Source organism: Drosophila arizonae, chromosome 5 (genome assembly GCF_054131065.1).
Source record: "Drosophila arizonae isolate 15081-1271.41 chromosome 5, UAZ_ARI_1.0, whole genome shotgun sequence".
Taxonomy (NCBI): domain Eukaryota; kingdom Metazoa; phylum Arthropoda; class Insecta; order Diptera; family Drosophilidae; genus Drosophila; species Drosophila arizonae.
In genome coordinates, this window is record NC_142925.1 from 15,513,076 (window position 1) to 15,536,909 (window position 23,834).

Genomic DNA, 23,834 nt, shown 5'->3' on the forward strand with positions numbered 1-23,834 from the left:
CATATCTTAAAAATAGTCAAGTGCTAATTGATAAACAAGTTTCTTATAATTTGATGAAGAAATGTTCAGCATTTGCTAACATTTGGTTTAGAGGAATATGAAATAGATATATATGAAAATATGTGTATGTATATATTTATATATAATATATCATATATGACTGAGCACTAAATGTTGGACGAAATGAATTTTATTTTTTTTGTCTGACTAAAAAAAACAAAGGCAAAAAAAAAGTCTATAAAAAATATTTAAAATTGTTAAATAGTTACGTTTCACGAAATTAAAATTAAAATGAATGTTCTCTAGTTCTGAGGCAAATGGATATGTTTGAAAAAGAAGAAGAGCCTAATGGGGCTTAAAGCCCACGTTTAGAAACATAAATAATATATTTATATAGTTGTAGTTAAATATATTTCTAAATTCCAAATTCATTTTGGAAAACTTTGTCAAAATTGTGTTAGACTAAAAAAAAAAGAATATAAAAAGAAAGACCCATGTCTAAAGCTGAGCTGAGATAATGCTGGACGATGTGTCAATTACAATTGCCGATTCCCTTTCGGGCGAGTCCTTGTCCACGGCCCACAGCAAGGCAACAATACCGAGCTACGCCAGCAGTTTTGACGAAGCGAACAATATATCGGAGCTGCCGGCGCCGCTGCGTGAGCCGCTGTCGGCGAAATATAAGCACAGCTTCGCCTATGCCACATTCAAGGAACGCGTGCCCAAAATCCTGTTGGATCTGATCGACTCGCTGCAAAAGCAGGAGGATCGGATTATCGAGAAGTATGGCTCGTATGCGCACTTCGAGCTGCGTCGCATCATCTGGAGCCTGAATATCTTGCGCAACGAGGTGCTGGAGAACAAGCCGTTCAAGTACTTCTATGACAAAACGCCCGACTCCCTGGAGTGGAACAGCTTCATCAAGCACCTGACGAATCGCGAGAGGAATCAATGGTTTTCGGCCCAATGGCTGCACGCCGAGTGCTACCTGTACCGTCGCATCTGGAGGGCCTTCCAGCGCTCGGAGCTACTCAAGGACTTCGACTACTTTGGCCAGAAGAAGATCTGCTCCGCCCGCAACCTTGTCTATCTGTTTCGCGCCGTCCTGAAGGGCGTGAGTAAGCTGAAGCGCAGCCGCAAGGATTTTGTGACGATGCTGAAGCTGTCGCTGTGGGCCAATCGCTGTGACCTCTCCATCACCAGCGACAGTCCCTCGGACCAAATTCTGCACACCCTCAAGCAGTACAACAAGCACTTGCTGGTGGATCAGTCGATTGAGGTTTATCGCTTGCTAACCCGGGATCTCCACTCCTCCGTCACGCCTGCCATGGTCGACATCATCCTGGACAATGCTGGCTTCGAGCTCTTCGCCGATCTCCTGCTGGGCGCCTACCTGATCGATACGAGGCTTGCGGTGAGGGTGCGCTACCATGTGAAGGCCATTCCGTATTATGTATCGGACGTGACGGCCAACGATTTCAACTGGATGCTAAATTTCTTGCTGAACAGCGAGATCCCCGAGTTTGCCCACCTGGGCCGCAAGCTGCGCTATTTCATGAAACACGACATCTTCGCGCTCTACGAGACCTGCAAGTTCTGGACCCGCCCGGAGGGCTTCCGTTGCATGCGCCAATTGGCGCCCTGCCTGTACGTCCAGCTGAGCTTCAGTGCTCTGGCCATCTTCAAGGGGGATCTCAACTATCGCAAGCTGCTGGACGACATCAACTGGAACTCCACGACTCCATTCCCCGACTGTCTTGGCGGCTTCCTGCCCACCAGCCTCTGTGCGCTGCGCTGCATCAAATCGGATCTCTACTGCGGCATGCCCAACTGCCTGGTTGACTTGCTCATGCTCGACAATCCCAAATGGATGTGCACGGGCGAAAAGGCAGTCATTCAGCTGGCTTTCAAGAAGCGACCCTAGCGCCTAGGGTCGCCGAGCTCAGTTCCTAAATATATAGACTTCGTATTTTGCATATATCTTTATCATCAGTTCATTTCATCTCCGAGTTGGATGTACGGCAGTTCAATAAATTGTGTTTAATATTAAACATTTAACATTTGAATATATGAAGCGGATAGGAAAAGTCCCCTCTTCGACTCTCCATCCTTAAAAGCTCATCCCACTAAGTTCTGTTCCATTTCATCGCCTCTACGTATCCCAATTTATACCCATCACACTCAAAGGTAAATCAAATATACAGTTATAGTTTCTAGTTGATCTTTTCTGAATATATCTATTGTCGTTTTATTAGTAATGCTGCTTAAAGCTAAATGTTGTAGGCCGTGTTTGGGCGATGAACATAAGTATGATATTCCATATACGCAGTATAGACACTATTATTAACTATGCATTATTAAATATGAATAGTAGAAAAATACGCTCTATGGCCATATGTATGTGTATATATATAAATATATTAAATGCTGCATTACCCCCACACCTCATACACACGGAGAGAGAGAGAGAGAGAGAGAGAGAGGGGAGGGAGAGGGAGGACGTGGGGCGATGCAGCATCATTTGAAACAATTCGTCGAATTTTCAAGTCTTATCAATTGCCTCTGCAGAACTCATCTCGGAATTTGCCACACGCACACGAATATTTTGCAGGCTATTCTCACATTATGAACTGTCGATCTATCATCGCCAGCTACGTAATATTAATTGTTTATTAAAAGTCAGTAACTAAGTGCAATTTGTTTTTGTATCTTTTCTTTCTGTTTTTGTTTTCATTGGATATCGCTTGGAGGGAGTTCTCGCTCGATCGCTGGCTCACAATATACAATTGGGATTCAGCGACTGATATGGCGTCAGATCCTTGGTGATGGAGAAGAGTGCACCATCTCTGACCATTTTGTACATGAGTGCGCCCAGATTCTTGGCATCATCGATGCCAGAATGCGCACGTCCCTCGAACGCCAGGCCCACGTGCGAGAGGGCATCACTGAAGTTGCACGGCCGGTACTTGTACCACTCCCGGTAAATGGCGCGCACATCGACCCACTGATTGAAATAGGGCGCCTTGCGCATGCGCTTGCGCGTGCACTCCTTGTGCAGGCAGATGCCAAAGTCCCAGTCCGTCCAGGTGACAAAGGCGCAGTTGCCCAGCAGATTTGATTTGCTCGTCTTGGGCAGTATCAGATTCCGGGAGCGCAGCTCCTTGCGCAGCCACTCGTGGAACATCATCAGCGCCGTCTGCAGCGGCACGCCCGTGTCCACAGTCTTCTGCTCGATGCCCGTCAGCTCCGTGCAGTAGGTGCTCAGACGTGGCGACTCAATTGGCATGACATACTTGTGGAACTCCGACTCAATCTTGCCCGTCTTCAAATTGACGAGCACCGCTGGAAACTCTGCGAGAGAACTAACAATTAGCATGGGATCGCTTGTTAGATAGATCAGCTGGTACCACTCACCTATAATCTCGGCTTCGCGCCACTGTGGCGGCGCCTGTTTCTCCCAACACGTGGCCTCAAAATCAACGGCAATCACATGGCTGAATGGCTGCATCGCCAACTGTTTCGATTTGCGTGATTTTTTTGTCTTGACTCCGGCCGAGGCTGTGGCTGTTGTGGCTGCCGATCCAGTGTCTCCGGCGATTCCGTTGATGCTGATATCGGCTTCGTTCTGCAGTTCATCCAAGGCGTTGGCTGGATCTGGTCGTCCGCCCTCCACATACAACGTGTCGATCAGGCCCAGTTGTCTGCCGTAGCCAAACCAAAGTGGATAGAAGTAGGGGATGAGGGAGAGAAAAACGTTAGCTTAATATATCTGTAAATGTTTACTGATTTCTGTCTTTCTTTTATTGTTTTTGTTTTTTTTTTTTTTTTGCAATTTTTTATTATGTATTTTTTTTAGAAAAATATATAGGAAATATTATGTGGAATCTTGGCAACTTGTAGTTACAGTCTAGTACTGACATTCCACAAACAAATCCTGCTCGACTCTCGTACAAAGCCAATGAAGCTGCTACTGCGATTACAAATTAGAAATCAACAAATTACGCTCGACATTGAGAACTTTTAGAACGCACCTCGCTTTGCGCTCTACTTCATTAGACATTGAATTAAATTAATAATAGTAAATATACCAAGTACATTTAAGACTATAGATATTTCTTTTAGATTACTTTGACGTTACTTCGCTCTACATTGAGAACTTTGAGAGTATATTTAACAAACATTTCATTTCATTAATATTTACATTTCATTTTAATATGCAAATATTTATAAATATATTTAAACAACAATATTTCATCAGTCTTTCACAGCTTTATATAATTTACGAATATTTAATATGTAAACTAACTAAATATAACAGCCAATTTAAATTTCTAATCACTCTTTGGAATGCAATTCAATCAAGTTTGTTGCTTTTTCTACAGCTGTTGCTGCTGCACCTGCTGCTTTCCATAGCACACGATCATGGGCTTCTGCTGCCAGAGCAGACCATTCGTTTCACTTAATGCCTTGGCCACCACCGCCGCCAGTGCCTCTGCCGACGCCCCATCCGAATCCAGCTGCTTAAATGTGACGAATGCTTGTCCCTTCATGCGACCCTGTTGCATGACCTTGATGTCCAGACTCTCGGCCGGCGCATAGCGTGCATAGAGAGCGCTCAGCTGCGACTCTGTGATGCTCTTGTCGAGATTCTTGATGTACAGCTTATTGCTCGGCTCGCCCACTTTGTAGTTCTTGTAGACGGGCAGCTCTTGCAGCTGCTCAGCAGACAAACGCTCCTCAGGCAGCTGAGCGGCAACGGGCAGCACTGTCGGCAGTTTCAGCTCTATTTTACGTAGGAGTGGAGCGATGGGCACATTAGCATTCTCTTCTTCTCTCTTCGTTTTGACTGCCGCCGTCTTCTCCAATTGCAGCGCTTGCCGTGCACGCTTACGATATTGCTCCAATACTGAACTATCAGCAGGTCTCTTTCCTCTTAGCTTCGGCTGCTGATTAGCTTGATTGTGCTCCTGTTCCTTGTCACTCTCCAGCTCGCTCTCCGTTTCACTCTCAATCGTCTCGGTTTGAATCGCGACGTCTTCCGACTGCTTGGGCGGCAATATAATGCCCTTGGGTCGCTCACCAAATGGCGGCGGTAAATTCATGCGATTCATTAAGTGCAGCACTTGCACATAGAAGCGCTTATCGCTCTTCAGTGTCTCACCGATGGCACTAAGAATTTCGGCATTGATGGGCGGATAGGCGTAGCGTAGATATGGCGGTGGCGGCTGCATAAAGTCAAATTGATTATTGCAGGCATACAACTTTTGCACATACTTGTTGATTTCGGCATTCGAAGTGGAGTCCTGCTGCAGTTGGGCCGGCGTTGTCGCCTGCGTTGATTTGCTGGCGGTTTTCGGCTTGGTGCCGTCGGCGGCATTGGCACGCGGTCCAAAGTTGCTGACGCGAAGCGGCTTGTCCAGTATTTCGCTGAGCCCCAACAGCTGTTTCAGGGCGTTCTGTGCCTCTTCGACGTCGGCATATTCAATCAGTGCCCGCTTGCGACCAAAAGCGTTGAGTGACCGCGGTATAATCAGTTTTAGTTCCTGTATTAGTTGCGAAAATTCGCTCATGCTACAGGGCATGTTTTTTAGCAACAATTTGCTCGTCTCTGTACACATTTTTCTTATAAATTTCAATTACAACTAAAATGTGCTACAAAAGCCTTTGAGTTATCGATTCAAAGGCGATAACTTTTACTCAAATGAAAATGTTATTCAGAGTATGACCATTTTGTGTGGAGCTTTATTGTTTAACAGAGGAGCACACATGTTATGTATTTATGCTGTTTAGTGTGACCAATCGCAATTTTTACGGCTTAGCGCATGTTTTAAATTTATACATGTATAAAATTTGAGTGCAATTAGTTTGGTCGATATGCTTGCAATGCACTCGAATTACTGATCAAAGAGATAAGCTGTAGTTACGTTTAAGCATTTAACTTTCACTATTAGTAATCAATGGCTTTTGACAACATTAACTCGTTTGACAGCTTTTGACCGGCTAACTAGCCCTGACCGGTTTTGTTTACCAGCGAAAATGCAACAAAGTCAAAACAAAAACATATTATACAACAAATATATTTATATATGTATGACCCATGCACATGTTAGTAAATCTTGATTACGTGCATTCAAATGTGTAAATCGCGTGCAATCGCAATTCTGGGTGTGTACACCGTAATCGCAAATGCAAGGTCAACAAACAATTAATAAAGATAAATAAAGGGAATCTTAAAGAAAAAAATAAATAAAGACAAAAACAAAGATTAAGCTTGTCAGTTTACGTATTTTGCAAGAGTCATTGCACTTTCATTATGTAAATTGAAAGAATTTATGAATATAGCAAATGCCTGACACAAACCGTTATGTTTTTGATATATGGCACGCACACACATACATATAGCCTAACACAATGGCTTTATAAAAAGAGATCAACAACACACGCACGCACACAGCCTGCAAAAACACTCAAAAGTCAGATTGCATAAAACTTGCAATGATTGAACGGACAACAGAAACAACAACAACAACAACAATGACAAAGTCGACGACACACTCTCACTTTCGTTCGGCCAGGCAGCTGCTGGCTGGTCGTGGGAGGAGTGGAAGCGCACACTAACGATGTCCACTGCAAATGCGGAAGCAGAGATATACTTAGTCCGGCAAACATGCAAAAATTGGATTAATGAACTCACTCTCACTCTCTTTTTATCTGTCTCTCCATTCACAACAATGCAGTGAGTGGAATTGATCGTTGCCATTCCAAGCAGCTGGAAGGGGTAATGCAGCTATATTTAGATAATGGAATGGCTGGAAAGAGCATTGTCCTAATGGAGAGTTAATTGTAAATGAAATTATAGCACTTACCAGCGCTCTAAGTCTGTCTCTCTCTCTCTCTCTTTAGCTCAGCACAGGCATAAGTTAGAACGGCAATGCAATGAGTGGAATTGTTTTTTTTTTTCTAGCATTTGAGTTATTGCAACTATTTTTAGAATGTGTAGGGCTGGAGTAGTAGTAAACTGCATTGGTTAAATGGAATGTGAATGGTTAGACAAATTGCTCTCGCGCTCTCTTTGTCTCTCTAATTTTAAAAGAGGAGTGCTATGCCAGCAGTGAAATTGCGCCTTGGCATGTCAAGCGGCGCTTAAGGATTAAAGCACAGTAACTTTCGAAAATGTTACTTACCCAAAGTAAGAGCAAATTGCAAATCTGTTTAACTCAATTTCAATATGTGAACAATTGAATTCAAGTTAGAATAATTTGCAGTAGAAGTGAAGGTCTTGTTATAGGCTTTTTAAATTTAATTATTGACTCAACTAATGGCCATCTGAAAATTTCCAAAAAAAAAAGAGACTTAGCAAATTGACTAATCCAGGGAAACCTCTATGACCATACTTTTTTCTTACTTTCGAGTCTCCAACGAGCATTGCTTAGTGCTAATACACTCTTTTCACTTCTTTCAAAGCGAGCAACAAAATTGGTTTTCTATGATTCATTGGACATTAAAGATAATCGACTATCCATATAGACTTTAAGCCACTTTGTGAATGGCCAAAGTGCAACAGGTTGAGCTTAGACGTGTTCTCAAAAGTATTTTTATTGTTTACGGTTATATTACGTGATGTCGACAAGCCCCTAAAAAAAGTGAATATTATTTCTGTTTTTGTTATTTATGTCAATCAAATGGGCGGCTCGTGCCGTTAACAATGCGTGCCTCAGGTACTCAGCATGTGCGACTCTCCACTAATTATCTGGCGAACACAATGTCAATGGGCCTCAACTCGATAGCCGAGCACACGGTAGTTGACATTTCGTTGACGGCGGCTCACATGCACAAAATATATAATAACTGTATTTAAATAGAGCTTTTATATATTATTAGTTAGGGAAGGTAGTTATTAGGCTTTTGCAACTAGAGGCTGTTCACGATTTATTAGAATTGTCAATGCTATACGAAAATGTTGAAAACTATTTTGGGGTGGGGTCTTAAAATTCTTAATAGTATTTGCAGTGCCATCTAAATCTTAGCTATTTCTATGAATGTATGGCTAATGGAAGTTTAGTGTAATATATTCTTGTTAGAATATACTGATCCTAAACATAATGTTCTGCATCTGAATCATCTGAGTTAAACATAAAGGAATCTAAGCATCTATAGTAAATTCAATATAACTTTTCCGTTATTTATCTAAGCTCTTCTCTTTTGAAGCTAGAACTAATTCTCAATATAGTACACGAAACTCTTCTACCCTTCAAAGTTGAGCTTTATCAACGAGAATTAAACATTAGTAAACCATTTAATGCAAGGATTCAAGCATTATATGATTGTAAATATCTCTTAATTAGGCAGATGCACTTGGCTTCTCTACTTATTCCAACTCATGCCATTTATATGCTCGAAATATCGTTCAATTTGCAATATATTAAGTTAGCCGTTCGACTTGAAATAAACAAACAGACATAAATAGAGAACAACAATCATTTGATTGCACTGTATATATATGCATGGACATGCCTGTGAACAGCATGTGCAAGTCGATAAAAGTGCACAAACAAATTGTATAAGCCGTGTAGGCTGCCAAAAATAGCGCAATTGACTGAATCAATCAATGAACTTCAAGTCTGAAGAGTGGGAGACAAGAGGCTATCAATAAGCTTTATATAGTATATATATAGTAGGTGGAATGACATATTCCAGCTTAATTGATATCAGTTATAATAGGCCCATTTGGCCATAGTAATTGCCACTGTGGCAAATTGATAATTATATTCAAGGTCCTGGGGCGGTGCACCTGATGTATGTCCATACATACACATATGCATGTCTATATCTATGTGTGTCATATATATTATGTAATTGATATTGAAATTAGCAATTACCAGCTTAAGCTATGAACAGAATCGCATGTATACACATACATATCTACATACATATATGGGAATGTACTTTGCATATATTGCGCATACGCCGCGTGCAACGTTTGAATTGGAGACGCGTGCATGAAATTTACTGGGCTAAATGTTCACTCACTGGCTCTCTCTCTCTCTCCCTATCCTCAGTCTCACTCACTCTCTCTCTCTCTCTCTCTGTCTCGCCCTCTCACTCGCACTTTAATCTAAATTCGATTGCATTTGTTTTGCTGCTGCTGCTGCTGCTTCTTTCTGCTCTTCATTTTCAATTATTTTGCTCTGTCATAAATATATTTACTTTGCATATGGCTATCCCTGTGCTGCATATATATATTTATGGCCTGGTCTGTGCGCGTATTTGCTCTTGACTTTGGATAAGTTTGGTAAAAACTGCTTTCAGCCGGATTTCCCTCTGAATTCACACAAGCCCAATAACTGCTAGCAATATGATGGCGTACAGTGGGATAATTTCATTATTTTCATTGCAATTTTTTAATTTTTTTATATGTAATAAAGTAATTAATGTAACTGTAGAAAAGCGATTTCAATGAAATTATAAATTGTATTTTATAATTTAATAATTATATTTTAAGTATTTTTAAATAAAATTCATTTAAAGCCAACTAATTTCTCAATATTATTAAATATTGAAAACGATCTAGTTCAAAGAAGCCGAATTTCTCTACTTAAATATTTTTTTGTTTTTTATTATATTCCCTATTTTGATTCTTAAGTTTTTACAGAAACTCTTTCATACATTTTCAGCTGTTTTATAAGACATTTGGGTTTTGTCACATTTTTGGCTTAACTGTCCCACTGTGCTGTGATTCGTTGGATGCGCAAGATCGATTCCAACATGTTTTGGTTTCTTCAATCACGATTTATATTATAGAATCCCATTGTCGTAGGTTAAAATTAGATATATACAAGGGGTACACTAATACTGCTTCACATTCTGAAAAATTATTAGCTTACATTTTTGTGTTAAATAAATATTTATTTCGGAAAAAGTTTATATTTCTCCAATAGATTTAAATATTATTATTACTATATTTATTTTTAAATATCTTACGATCATGCTTTACACTACTATTTATTTATTTATTTTTTCAATTTTTATTTATTATTCTATATCTTTAGTATATATAATTCACATTATTTGGCTTACTTTATAGTCTATTACAGTTATTAATGATCTGTGAACGAGCATTGCGCAGTCGATAGAAGCCGACCAAATATCCCATATTTGTTTACCTATTTTACTTGGAAATGCGTCTTAAAATCATTTTTTTTCCACTGATAATTTTAATAGGTAATTATCGAGCAATTCGACAAAAACATTTTTACGAAATTCTCTAGATTCTACAATTTTAATTTTATTTATTTAAAATTTAAATTGCAAACATTTTTTAACAAAGGAAAATTAAATATTTGAAAAGGTTCTGATAAGAAATTAAAGAAGAATAAAATATAATAAAATATTTCCAATTCTTTGACTAATTTTATTAATCTTAATGGTCCTAATATGCTTAGAGTTTATTCTCAATACTTTGTTATAATTTACTAATTTTTTTAAACTTACAAATGCGTTGCCAAAGTTTCCCATTGATCAATTAAATGCAACATTTTTTGTTTATTGCTTTCAAATTACTTCACTGATTTGTTAACTTAAAAAAAAAAAGTATTTTTTTCGTCAATGAAACATAAATTTAAATATGAATTTTCAATTGAAACTATTTTCGACTCAATTCGAGACGCTGACAAATCTCGACTGAATAAAACAATTTAAAACGTGGCCATTTGCCAAGAGAGAATTAATAGTTGATCAAAAGCTTTGTTTCAAATGACAAAGCGAGCAACAACAACAACAACAGCAACAGCAACAGTTAAATGAAGATGAGAATATAGAAAAATTCATTTATAGAATATACAACAATGTCAATTAATAAAATATTCATAATTAAATTAAGAGGGAACAAAACATTTGCACAGCCTTAACATGCTTATATATGGGGACATTTGTGTATATAGATATGTACATATGTATATTAATTATGTATATGTATAGAGTTTCGTATGAAGCTTAGATTACAGTAGACTTGTAACAATCATATAAATGATATTTGCATTTTTTATAAAACTGATTGCCAGACAGATGATTGACTAATAGATAGAACTGAGCTGAGCTGCGTGGTTGATTAGCCGATTGAGGATGGGCTGACTCATTGATTGATTGAATTCTAGATTGTTTGATTGACTGATTAACTGATGGGCTGAATGGCTTTACGACTGCTTGATTGACTAAATACTTAGCTGGCGGAATAAGCAAAGGGCAGGTTGATCGGTTTGACAGACTGATAGCTTGATAGACTGCCTAATTGATGAACTGAAAGCTGGGTTGATCGACAGCTCAAATAGTTTAAAGCTTAAGCTCATTTTGCAGAGACTTGTGACTGTGACAGAAATAAATGTGGTATAAACAAGTAAGAAGGCTCCAGTCGAGACTGCTCGACTAGGAGATACCCTGAACCCTCCAAACTGATATTCTAATCATTCTGGACTTCTTTTATGCACACATACATACACATGCACGTATAAGCACGCGCTTTGCAAACTGCGCAGCTAGCAGCGGCTGCGCTTGGGCTGCACTGCAGTGTGGGCAATATAACGAGAATTTATTTGTTGAATAATTTCTTTTGTAGACATACGATCTTAATGAAACTTTTAGAGCGTAATCATATGGCTTAAATGTGTGTACATTTCAAAGCACAAGTCTCTAGTACTTGAAATGCGTTTTTTACAAATTGGGGGCGAAGGGGGCGTGGTATCCAAAATCTGTAAATTACAAAATCTTTGTATCCATTAACTTTATATACAACGCAAATTTGAAGTCTCCAGGTCTAAAAGTGTTCAAAATAAGCTGAAAAAACATTGTCGATTTTTCGATTATTCTCGATAAAAAAGTTATCGGATGAGTTATCGAAAAAATAAAGCAAACTTGTACTGCCTATGGTATACACGAGTATGCTTGCCAAATTTCAGCTCTCTAGCTCTTATATCTTCTGAGATCCTTTTGCTCATACGGACGGACGGACGGACGGACGGACGGACGGACGGACAGACGGACAGGCCTATATCGACTCAGCTCGTCGTCCTGATCAAGAATATATATACTTTATGGGGTCTGCGATGATTCCTTCTGCCTGTTACATACTTTTCACAAAACCATTATACCCTGATTTCCCATTTTCAATGGGTTCAGGGTATAAAAAGGTCGGGTATTCTATGATGTAATATGTATACAAAGTATGAATGGGCATATATATGTATATGTATATATGCATATGTGCACATACAGAGTGCAGATTAAGTGGCTATTTAGATTATTATAATTATCAGCATGCACTTGTATTTGCTTTTGCTGTTGCTTTTGCAATTTCAATTGTTGTGCAAAAACTCTAAAACTTTTCCATGTGCTCTATAAATATCAACATCAAAGGCCACAACAGGCCATCGGACGTATTGGGGCCACACAAGCAAACAAACAAACAGCAACAAAAACAACAAGAATGCTAGATGCAGCCTCATCTATATGATATATGGACACAGATAAAGATACAGATATAGATACAAATAAAGATACAGATACAAATACGAATAAAAGTACAGATATGTACAACTACACATATACACACACAGATATAGATACGTCTACAGATCCAGATACATTCAGAGATATGTGAACTGCACTTTTGCAGCTTCGTTTTCAATTGCTTTGGCAAATGCACTTGAGAGTTGGCCCCAGAGCTGCGCAGATTGTCGGCGTTCGGCTCCAATTACATTCAATTACAATTACAATTACAATTTCAATTACAACCCGGAGATGTACAAAATGGCACGCCGATGCTATTTTTGGAGTGACAAACTCCAAAGTGGACCTAATTGAACTGTCGCCATTTATTTATGGGTTCAAATTGTGCAATGGGGAAGAGAGAGAGAGAGAAAGAGAGAGAGAGAGAGAGAGAGAGAGAGAGAGAGAGAGACAGACACGCACACAGTCAGCCAATGTCCGCGGCATTAAGCCTGAGCTGCACTGCAAAAAAAAAAAAATAAGTGCTTTATGCTCATTCTGAGAAAGTTATGAAGCTGGACTTTCTAAATTTGAAAGACATGCACTTACTTGATAGGCTATTAAGATTTAGCACACCAGAGGCGTGGCAAATCGGCAATTACTATATACCTTAGCACAAAGGTGTTATTAGTTAAGGCTATTGACAAAGTAAAGCTGTATATATCGTGAATGGAGAGAAGAGAGAGAGAGAGTAGAAAAAGAAACGAACAAAAACAATAAAATTTGACAACTGTTTTACTGCTGACTCAATCAAAATGCTGCCAGAATTAATTAAAATGTTAACTTTTAGTATTTAAGAGCGGGTTTTTAGGTGGTATCTGTTTTTTAGCAGTACTACCCAGTCGCATGACTATTAGTTGTAAAGCTTTTAGTGCCAGGCAATGCTTAGTATGGTAATTTTAAAAAGTTTTTTTAATGAATGAAACAATAAATGATTCAACAATAGTATGTTATTAAAAAAAAAAAAAAAACAGTGAATAATCAAAACAATAGTATGCCATTATAATTATAATATTGTTAGATTACTTCAGGTTTATATTATATTATTCGATATTTATAGAACAGCAATTGTGTATCATTATATATCTATAAAACTAAAAACCACAAGCTTGATAGATTGATAATTAATTAAGCAATGCAACTTAAGCTTGCCGGATATTATATATAGCAAAGGCAATTGATATCTATTGACAAGCAGAAATGGAATTAAAAGTGAAAATTATATTACGAAGTGGCAATACTCTAAGGAAATATTTAACCATGTATTATATAAATAATAAAGGAGATTAATTGCAATAAAATCTTGTAAATAAGGAAGATAAATTTAAATTATATGTACATATATGCAATTTCATTAAATATTAACTTAACAAAATATTCAACTGTTTAAACACTTGAGATAAAATGTCAATGAAATGAAATTAAGCTCTTAACATAAATATTTACTATGCCAACAACAAGGTTGTAGCACTTCGATAATGTCAACGCACGTGTAGGGTATTTGCCAATGAAGGGACAGTTGACGCTCAGGGCCAGGCTGCAGTAAAGTGCAATGACCAATAAAGCAATTGTAAACAGTCGCAGCAGCAGCAGCAACAGTAACAGAAACATTAATAACCGTAACAGAAATTAAATAAAAACAAGAACAATGTATTTCTATAAAACTTACACAAATCTTGCTTAAAGCTTAAAGCTCCCTCTACAGTTCCATTCAGTTGAGTGGAGGAAGCGGGGCTCCAGCCCAATCGCCAATTGCGCCTCACCAAAAGAAACAATAACAACAACAATAGGCGCAATAACACACTCAGCGCACACCAACAACAGGCTACAACTACAACAAAAACAATTACCGCAATCTGCATGCTAAATGTTAAGGTAAACAATGGACGGGAGGCGCCGAAGAGAAGAACAGAGCAAAACGAAATAAAAAGCAGCGAGAATAACGGCGAAGTCAACGTCGCGACGTCGACGCAGGTTTTTATAAACAAAAATTATTCACGAATATGAATTCAAGATATTTAATTCATGAACAAAATCTTGTGCATAAATAATTTAATACAAAATAATTAAAGACATATTGCTAGATGTGCAAAATGTTTAAGCCACATAGTTTATGAGTCATTGAAGAGTACTTCAGACACAAAACCCTTATACAAACTTCTTTTCAATAGTTCTACATCCACTATTTGCACATACAGTTTTACATGCATAAAAATGGGATGGAGCTGAAAATATTGCTTTGCCAAAACTTTTCAGACACAAAAGCCGGAGAACAGTTTGACATTCATTAGTGTTTCGTTACAGTTTTACAAGCACAAATGCAGCCAAGATCCGCCTTTCCAGTATTCCAAGTCCCATACAAACTTCACTTTCTTTCTCCCTACAGTTTTACATTCATGGCAGACGATTTACAGTTTGACAGTCAGCAAAGTTAAGTAGTCTCCATAAAGTAATTTAAATACATACATACATATACATAAGTAGAGTATACGTAAGTAGAGTATTTCATATTCGCTTGAATGCCATGAATGAATTTGTTTTACTTCTTTCAGTTTATTGCACAGACTTGTCATTTGCAATGCACATAAATGTGTGTGTGTGTGTGTAGGTATAGGTATGTGTGTATGTGGATAGAGTATGTTTCATTTCTTGGACTTTCCTCTCACAGCACTTGCAAATCGATAAAAACAATTTTCAACCTACAATAGTCATAGCACGTGCCCGTTGTATACTACGTACATACCTATACAAACATACATACATATATGTATGCAGATATATTATAATATACCCACAGTCATATTGATATATCAATTGGTGAAAGAAGAATAGTTTTGGGAATTGCAGACATGACAAAGGGGCTTTCCTATAAGAGTTTTCAGCATTTCTTATTGGATTCTCGTTGTATGCCGTTTGGAGTTATTCAGCTGCATTTTGACACTCACCTTGCCAGTCTCATCAACGCCATTATTGTGCGAAATATTTCTTGTTGGTCCAATTTATAATGTAGAAGCGCTTAGCGAGTTGAGTTGTAAAATATTCAACTTGTATGCGAAAAAAAATTCGATAGGTTATTTTGGCAGTGCGAATAACGGCATTGGGCAAGGGCAAGGAAGCGCTGAAGGTGGACCGGTAAATTTTCTTTTGTTGTCTGCGCGCTTCCACAGACACAGATGCACATATGCACTCAACACGCACACACAAGCAAGCGCGCACACACACGCATATGCAGGCGGCGCACTGCCGGACGTAACAAAAGGAGACAAATATCGAAAGCGACGAAAACTGAAAAACAATTGCGCGCGCACACAAAACTTCACTCAATTCTCGAGCGTCCGTCTACAGCGAAGATCTGAGTCTGCCGACCGGCACAGTTGGATAAAAACAAACTAGCGACAATGGCAGCGACGACGACGGCGACGGCGACAGCGACAGCGACAGCATTAGCAGCAGCGGCAGCAGAAACATATGACCGAGCGTCTAGATGTGACCAGTTGCAGAGACATTTAATAAGTGGCAAGCGAATATATATTCTTTGTAAATGGTGGGTATATGAACATATTTAACTCTATATAGTTTCTATTAATATTTAAATATTATGATTGTGATGCGATGTAATATTTCTATTAATATTTAAATATTATTATTGTGATAAAAAGTAAACTCCACTGTTAATGGATAAATTTAGTATTTTTATGAAATGTTAACTTACAGTTGCCAAAATCTGGCAGCACTAGAAACATTGGCGCTAACGTAAAAGCCGTTGGTATTTGAAAATATATTCAAAGCATATTAATTGTACAGTGTAATAGCATATCAAAATTTTTTAATTATTTCATAATAATGTCATTATAAGCCAAGCGGAATTAACTTCTTTGAATTCAATATGAATGATGAACTCTTCGTCTCGCTCTTTACATTCATATTTTAGTTTTATTTTAGTATTTTTATTCAATTTGAATAGCGCCATCTAGAGAGCCGTTGGCATTTGAAAATAATTCAAATATTTCCCTTTACATCATTACAATCTGAACAACTTATTTTTTATATTCGATACTTATTTTTCTTAATTTGACTGACAATCAAAATGTGGGAACAGCTGGAGAGATATCGAAATCATTTTCTGCAACGTGAAATGAAAGGTGTGATGAAGTCCAGCACCGTCAACTGTCTGCAGAGCACAGGTAGAGTCCAGCAGCTGCAGCATTTCAGCCATTTTAGTAATAATATGCTTCATGCAGAATGGGATAAATTCAGAAAGAAGCGCGATTGCTGCCTCCGATTCCCACAGCAATGCGCCAAGAGCTCCACCTATTTCATTGATCGCGCTCAGCTGGCCTATGGCTACTTTGCATTGCCCAAACTGATGAAGGAGATCGACAGCGATGTCAATCTAACCCATTGGCGTGCCATTGTTTCCCTGACCGAATTTCTGCTCAATCCACAAAATGTGCAACGTGCTGTACTCGAGATGGATATCGTTAGAAAGTGAGTGGGGAACGGGAAACGGGGATAGGGGAGAAGAAGGGAAGTTTCTATCTATCTTCTCATCTCATCTTGAAAGTGGAATACAGAAGCTGAAAGCGAGAATCGAGAATTTGTTTTGTCTTCCCATTTTCCCATCCGACAGATAATGGGATTCCTGATTCCACTCTTCCTATCTCTATTCTCTTCTTCCATCTTCCCATCCGCCCAGCTTGCCCTCCTTCTATCCATCTTCAGTCTCTTCTCTCTTTTGCAGACTTAAGAACGCATTTATGCGGAAACGTTTGAAGTATCACGCGGAGAACTTTGAGGAGATTGAGACATATTTGAAGATCTTTAGTAGGTACTCCATTCTTCTCTCTTTTTCTCTACTCTATGCTTTCTCTCTTTCTCTTCCTCTTCTCAGACATAATTTCTCGCAATTTGAATGGCGCCGAGCAAATCGCGAATCGCAAATGTTTAATGATTGAGTTCTATAAAATTCTGAAGGACATGGAACCGCGCAAGGAAGATCTCGCCGCCGAGATACTGCGCAATCTAACGGGCAAGCCAAAGGGTAAATGCATCCAATTGGATTTCCAGGCCATCCCTTAATATATTCCCCTTCCAGTGCTGGGCATCGTTCTGTCGGATGCCGAGAACTTGACCTCCATTGCCAATTACTTGAAGCAGGATCCCTGCAAGCCGCTGTATCCGCCCGACATGTGGCACCATCTCTGCCACATGCTGGAGGTGGCACCGGAGCAGGGCATCCAGCTGGGTCTGTTCCAGCTGCTGCACTCGCGCATCGTCAATCGGCTGGCCAAGTTCTGGGAGATGAACTGCAAGGCATTCGCTCTGCTGCTGCGCTGCTCGGAGGGGCAGCGCCTGTTCGACGAGGTCGACGGCATCAAGATGATCTTCGACATATTCGAGGACAAGTCCATTCCCGCTGAGCAGCAGCTGCACGATCAGCCGGTGCTCAGCTACGAGTACATTGTGCTCGCCCTGCTCAACGGCCTCCATAGCAAGCGGGCCCTGTGGCGCATGCGCGAATTCACGCTGCTCATCTGCCACGTGGGACGCGCCATGCACACCCGGACGAACGCCCGGCTGCAGCTCTACTGCCTGAAGGCGCTCCGTGCGATGGGCGTGATGCCGTGCAACAAGCGCTACATCATCGGCAACTGGCTGGACGAGATCAGCGCCCTGGAATGCTACAGCGCCGATGCGGAATGCGCCCGAGATGCTCTGCTCGATTGGCTGCGCCGCGACATCGCCGACAACAGCTGAAGAATAGTTTATCTATATGTTTTGTCTATTTTGGATTGTTGCTTAGACTAATTACAGTTGATTAAATTGCTTTGTGCGCGCAATTCACTGTTTTCTGATTGGAGTAAACACTGTAAAGCCTTTCTGACTAGAGGAAAACAGAAAGTAATTGCAGATTTGGTATTTTGATAGACCATCTGCAATATTGTCAATTCTAGTTGACAACTTTTTTATGACAGCTTTTTGCAATCATTTAACATACTTCTGATTGGAAATAGTAGGGCTGGACATTTGTACAGCTTCATACTCCATTCAGTAGTTTCTATAATTTCTTTTCAACTTTCTATTATTTCAATATCAGCCAAAATTTATTTCAATAAACCCTATTATTCCAATTATACAGTAATATAATATAAAAGTGCATTGCTGCATTCCAATTAGAATCTCTTAAATTAAAAAACGCTCGTTGTTGCACTCTAATTAGAGTTGCTTGAATTGTTCTATGCGCGTCAGTTACGCATTTCTGATTGGAGTAAAAATAACATCGCCAGCGTCTGCTCCTCATTGTTGCCTGCCCCTTAGTTAAACGGTTCACCGTTTCGCATTTCCCCTATGTGTATTGTCCCAAGAAAACCAGAAGAGTGCAGTGCCAAAGCTTTTTGGAATAAGAGCAAAACGGTTATGCGGCTCTCTCCTCTCCTTGTAACAGCTGTTTTCTTAAGCTAGCAAAAATCACTGCTATTTTTTTTTTTATTAATGAAATGAAGAATGTAAATTATTGCATATATATTTATAAGTATAGGTAAACAACTGAGTATAATTTTAAGGTATTTTTTCATAATTTATTAATGGCTTCTAGTCTAATTACTAAGTTCACTTTCTGAGACATGTACATAAATACATATGTACATATGTTCCATATGGTTTTTAAGTATATTTAGATAAACACATATATAATACATATATAATATAGACACACATACATATGTAGTCGTAGATATGTCTTGATATGCTTATAAATGTACGACTTTTAGTAGTATTGAATTAAACTCGATTTTTTTTAAAGAAAAAACTAACTGTCTTTCCTTCTCTCTCTCTCCCTCTCATTCAAATCTTGGCTACTATGAAAAAGAAATTCCACATGGAATTCTTATATAAAGCTAAATGCAATCAGACAAGGATGAAGCCAGAAGTGTAAATTATACACTGTAAGAAAAGTGTACACTCCAAGAAAATAATAATTAATAAGAAAACCAACTTTTATAAATAACAGAATTAATTTCAACTAGATTAAAGAAACATGAAGTTTTAAGGAAATGCAGAAATGTTAAACAAAACTAAAAAATTACTAAAACAATTTAAATGTTTGTTAAGTAAATTTAAAAGCTTTTATAATGATGGAAATATGTGTGATATGTAAATGAAAATGAAATTTATATTAATATGCAGTATGATTTTTTTTTTTTTTTTAAATATAATATGAAATAGTTCTTTAAGTTACATTCTTTATTTTAATATTTAGTTAGCTCAACTTCTTGCTTTAAATTGAACTGTAAGATGCCTTCGAGAACTTTTCCAATTTCCGCTGCTGGCGCGTTTGTCGCCAAAGGCATCAATAATGACCAGGAGCAGCAGCAACAACACTAACACTAACAACAACAACAACAACAACAACAAGAGCAACAACATTAGTGGCAACGCTGACCAACCGAAGCCCAACCGCAGCTCGTTGGTGTCTGCGGTTAGCCAAGGCCTTCGCAATGTTTTATGCATCAGTATTTTTTAAGTATTTTTTTTACACTTATTTTTCTACATATATTTTTGTTGTTGTTGTTATATTTGTTGTGTGGTGACAAACTTGGCAACGAGTTGCAAATTTTTTCAACTTATTTTGCAGCGCGAACTCGTAAACATTTTGTGCCTTTGGTTGACTTTGCCTGAATTCGTCGAGCCAGAGCCGGAGTAAGAACCGGAGCCAGAGCCGGAGCCAGAACCAATTCCCGACCCAATCGCAAAGTTTTGCTTGCTGTCATCGCTCGGCGGTCGGTCGGTCCTTTGAGCTGTCAACGATCCCTGGTTCCAGACTACGGATTCCTTTTTGGCCAACTTTTTAATTACCACAACGCACTGCTCCACTTTGCCTGCCGCCTCCGGCCGCCTCCTGCCCACCTCAACTCCACTTTCTTATGAAATATTTTATGGAAATTTTTGCATAATTTCCTTGCACAGCCAAAATCATATTTTTTCTTCTTTCGTCACAAAAAACTTGTCACTTTTTGCCAATTAAATTAATTATATAACAAATTATGATCTAACAGAACTTTCTACTCAAGGTTGCCTTTGACAAAACTTGCCACATTACAGCACGAACTTTTTAAAGAAAAAAAAAAAGCAAAAATACAAAAAGAAATAAAAAAGAAATAAAAAATAAAATATAAATTTATTACACATATTTTTTCGTAAGGAATATCCGTTTAGTGGAAAAGGCTGAAAAATATTGCAAGATAAGTAATAAATAAATAAAGTAATGAATAAGTTAATTTTACAGTGTATTAATGTAGTCGTAATTAGTATTGTCTACTCAGTTATTATCATAATATTGAAGGATTTTTTTATTGTTATATTATATTTAAATATTTTATTATTGTCCCTTATTAAATTATAATATATATATATTTAATTTTTAGAAGGTATAAAAATAAACAAAATGCTTATTTTAATTTTCCTGGACTTTGTTAACGAAAACTGATTTAAGCTTTTTTATTTACAAGCCTCTAAGGTAATTATAACTATAAATTATATAAAATAACGAAAATATATATTTTTAAATTTTTTAAAAATAATATAAAATATATATATGTATATCATAAATAATGTTTTAAGCTTTTTATTATATAAAAGAACGAAAATATATATTTTTAATTTTTATTTTTAATATTATAAAATAATGTTATTAATACTAAAAAGTATTATATTAATAATAATAATATTATATTTATATACATAAAAAATAAATAAAATAATTAAAGATAACATATATAAAATATTCCTTTCTACAATGTATCCTATTTACAGGGTATGCCAATGATCGCAAAAGCTCAACCAAAAAGGAAAGGGTGTACGTGTTAATAGTTGAATTAGTCATGTCATTAGTCAAGTCATTAGCAGCCAAATGAAGCAATTTGACGGGGCCATCGCTACTCCTGCCGTGGCTCGAGTCAGTCGTGTTCGCTTTGCAGGTGAGACACAGGTGCGCACGATGGCATTTCTGCGCGCGTTCCGCATCAGCAACCAGTACATACGCTTCTCGGCGCTGCTGCTGCTGCGCTTCTACCTGGCGCAGTTCTACTTCCTGGGTCTGCTGCGGCTGCGCTACCGGCGGAGGGGCAACGCGGTGCACCTGACCCACTACAGTGTGACGGTGTCGCGGCTGGTGGCGCTACCGTTCGCGTACTTCCTCAGCCTGGCGGTGCTCAGTCCGTACAGCTCGCTGTTGCACATGCAGCCGTATCTGTTCCTCTGCTTCTTCCTGTGGCAGCCGCGGCGCGTGCACGAGGAGCGCGTGCGCCTCATCAATGGCTTCTTGCGGCTGGCGCCGGCGCTCTACCGGCTGACGCGTTGCCAGCTGCAGGTGTCCTGGCTGCTGGTGGTGCAGCTGGCCCTCAAGCTGCTCACCATGAAGATCTATCTGTGGGTCTATAGGCGACAATCGGATGCCATTGTCATGTTCGGCTCTCTCCTGGTCGTTGCCCTGCCCGGCAGCTTCTCCGTGTGGTGCCTGGACATGGCGGCGCATCTGATCAGCATTTGCCTGTACCTCCTGCTGGCCTCCTTCGAGCAGCTGAACACGGAGCTGCAGCAGCAGCTGGAGCAGCTTCACATGAAGACGCTGCACGCGGACTATCGAGCCGTGAAGCGGCTGCAGCGCCGCCTGCTCTACATCCAGCGCCTCTATGTGGCCTATGCGCGGCTCACGCAGCAGCTCCTGGACACGCTGGCGCCGCAGCTCCTGCAGATTGTCGTCTACAATCTGACAATGATCTATGCGCTGTCCTTCGGCCACTGGCGTCGCCTGCTGGACATCCTGATGCTGGCGAATGGCTTGCGCATACTATTCCAGTCGCTCGATGCACTTGTTGTGGCCACCAGATCGCCGCGGGACACCACCTGGATGCATCTCGCCCAGCTGCTGCAGCTCAACCAGGCGCTGGCCATGCACGGCTGGCTGGATCGACATTGCTCCACGTCTAGCCACATGTACAGCTCGGGGCAGAGCATGCGGCGGGTCTTGCTCCAGCCACGCCTACAGATTCTTGGCCTCTTCACGCCCAATCGGCGGTTCTTCTTTCGCCTGCTATTCTGCTACTGCAGCTACCTTTATGTGAGCTACGTGTGGCACAAGCGATTGCCCGTCCACAAGGGCGAGATTTTCAATTTACTCTTGCTCTAAGACAACTTTGTCAATTTCATGAAAGCTGATAGTTTTTATAATAAATTTATAATATATACACCATATTAGATCAACTGCCTTTTGCTGTTCGAGCATCTTCTTTTCAGAGCTATTCTAAGCTGACAGCCTTAACATTTTGTTCCCTTTGAGTGGAAGTCCATAAGAGTTGAAAGCGTATAAAAATTGGAAGCCAGCTTGAGTTGTTTTTGTTCTCTTTACAGAAGCTGCAGTCAGGCAAGCCGAAGAGATATTAAAAGTCGTTCACTCACTCTCTCTCTTTCTATTAGCAAGACACTTCCGTTCTTTTCGTTTTATGTTGAGCGCCTTGAGTCAAACTCTTCGTGTGATGTTCGTTTACCGAATATCTTTTAAGGAGAGACACGATTGACGCTCGCCCAATGAGACTGACTAATTGCGCAAGTAGCTCAAAAGTCAATGCAAATGCTCTTCACATTTAAATTTACATACATGCACATGCACACTCATTTCACGTACACAGCTTCCGCATGCATATCAATACATAAATAGAAGTCTTTTTGGTTTGACTCAATCAAACGGTCGGAGAAGAAACAGAGCGAAATAAAACGAGAAAAATGGTTGCTCACAGATCCCAAGCAATGCAATTGGTTGCTCTCTGAGTTTTTCTCAATGTGTGAGTGAAAGAGATGCGAGCTGTGTTTATGTATCCATGTATGTATGTCGCTTAAACAAAACTTTATTATGTTAACCTAAAGCAATTAACGTGTACATAAATGCACAGATTGAAATCTATGTAAAAAAAAAAAATAATAATAATAATAAATATATATTATTATTGGTTTCTCTCAGTGTACTTGGCATGCTAATACAGTAGAGTGCAAATCGATGTTCAATAAATCAAAGTTTGTCTCTAAAATGTGGCAACAAGTTTTTGTCATTTGATTGCAGCTGCCGGCGGCGAGCGTCTCCGCTCAGCAGGAAGTCAAATTCACAAGCCGATTGCTGCGTGAATTGAAGTAGGTATATATATATATATTTAGAGTTTTCGAAACTCACTCTGAAGTTAAATGTCAAAATATGAGATTTCCACCGAATATTATTAATAAATAATAGCGTCCAAGAGTCAAAC

General features: G+C 39.1%; 5 protein-coding genes across 6 annotated transcripts; 3 read left to right on the forward strand and 2 right to left on the reverse strand.

Annotated features, from left to right (window-relative positions):
* Positions 1-90: 90 nt before the first annotated feature.
* Positions 91-2,051, forward strand: LOC108616095 (damage-control phosphatase 1). Its single transcript, XM_018011059.2, has one exon. The coding sequence runs from the start codon at positions 518-520 to the stop codon at positions 1,922-1,924; it is 1,407 nt and encodes a 468-aa protein (XP_017866548.1). The 5' UTR covers positions 91-517; the 3' UTR covers positions 1,925-2,051.
* Positions 2,052-2,210: 159 nt separating this feature from the next.
* Snp (Snipper) lies at positions 2,211-15,989 on the reverse strand. Of its 2 annotated transcripts, none has more exons than XM_018011073.2 (3): positions 15,486-15,989; positions 3,415-3,701; positions 2,211-3,351 (listed from the first exon to the last, which is right to left on the reverse strand). In XM_018011073.2, exons 1-3 carry the CDS (start codon positions 15,506-15,508, stop codon positions 2,774-2,776), a joined length of 888 nt encoding a protein of 295 aa, XP_017866562.1. In that variant the 5' UTR covers positions 15,509-15,989; the 3' UTR covers positions 2,211-2,773. The 2 variants fall into 2 exon arrangements, with proteins under 2 accessions (XP_017866562.1, XP_017866561.1); XM_018011072.2 differs by lacking the exon at positions 15,486-15,989 and adding an exon at positions 5,275-5,968.
* Positions 4,218-5,268, reverse strand: LOC149268564 (uncharacterized). Its single transcript, XM_089471673.1, has one exon. The coding sequence runs from the start codon at positions 5,229-5,231 to the stop codon at positions 4,377-4,379; it is 855 nt and encodes a 284-aa protein (XP_089327799.1). The 5' UTR covers positions 5,232-5,268; the 3' UTR covers positions 4,218-4,376.
* A 537-nt stretch (positions 15,990-16,526) lies between the features above and the next one.
* LOC108616103 (uncharacterized) lies at positions 16,527-18,380 on the forward strand. Its single transcript, XM_018011069.2, has 5 exons — positions 16,527-16,724; positions 16,782-17,028; positions 17,282-17,364; positions 17,432-17,581; positions 17,636-18,380. The coding sequence occupies exons 1-5, from the start codon at positions 16,628-16,630 to the stop codon at positions 18,295-18,297; spliced, it is 1,239 nt and encodes a 412-aa protein (XP_017866558.1). The 5' UTR covers positions 16,527-16,627; the 3' UTR covers positions 18,298-18,380.
* A 2,991-nt stretch (positions 18,381-21,371) lies between these two features.
* On the forward strand, positions 21,372-22,726 carry Grl58a (Gustatory receptor-like 58a). The gene has a single exon (XM_018009175.2). The coding sequence runs from the start codon at positions 21,449-21,451 to the stop codon at positions 22,724-22,726; it is 1,278 nt and encodes a 425-aa protein (XP_017864664.2). The 5' UTR covers positions 21,372-21,448.
* Positions 22,727-23,834: the final 1,108 nt, after the last annotated feature.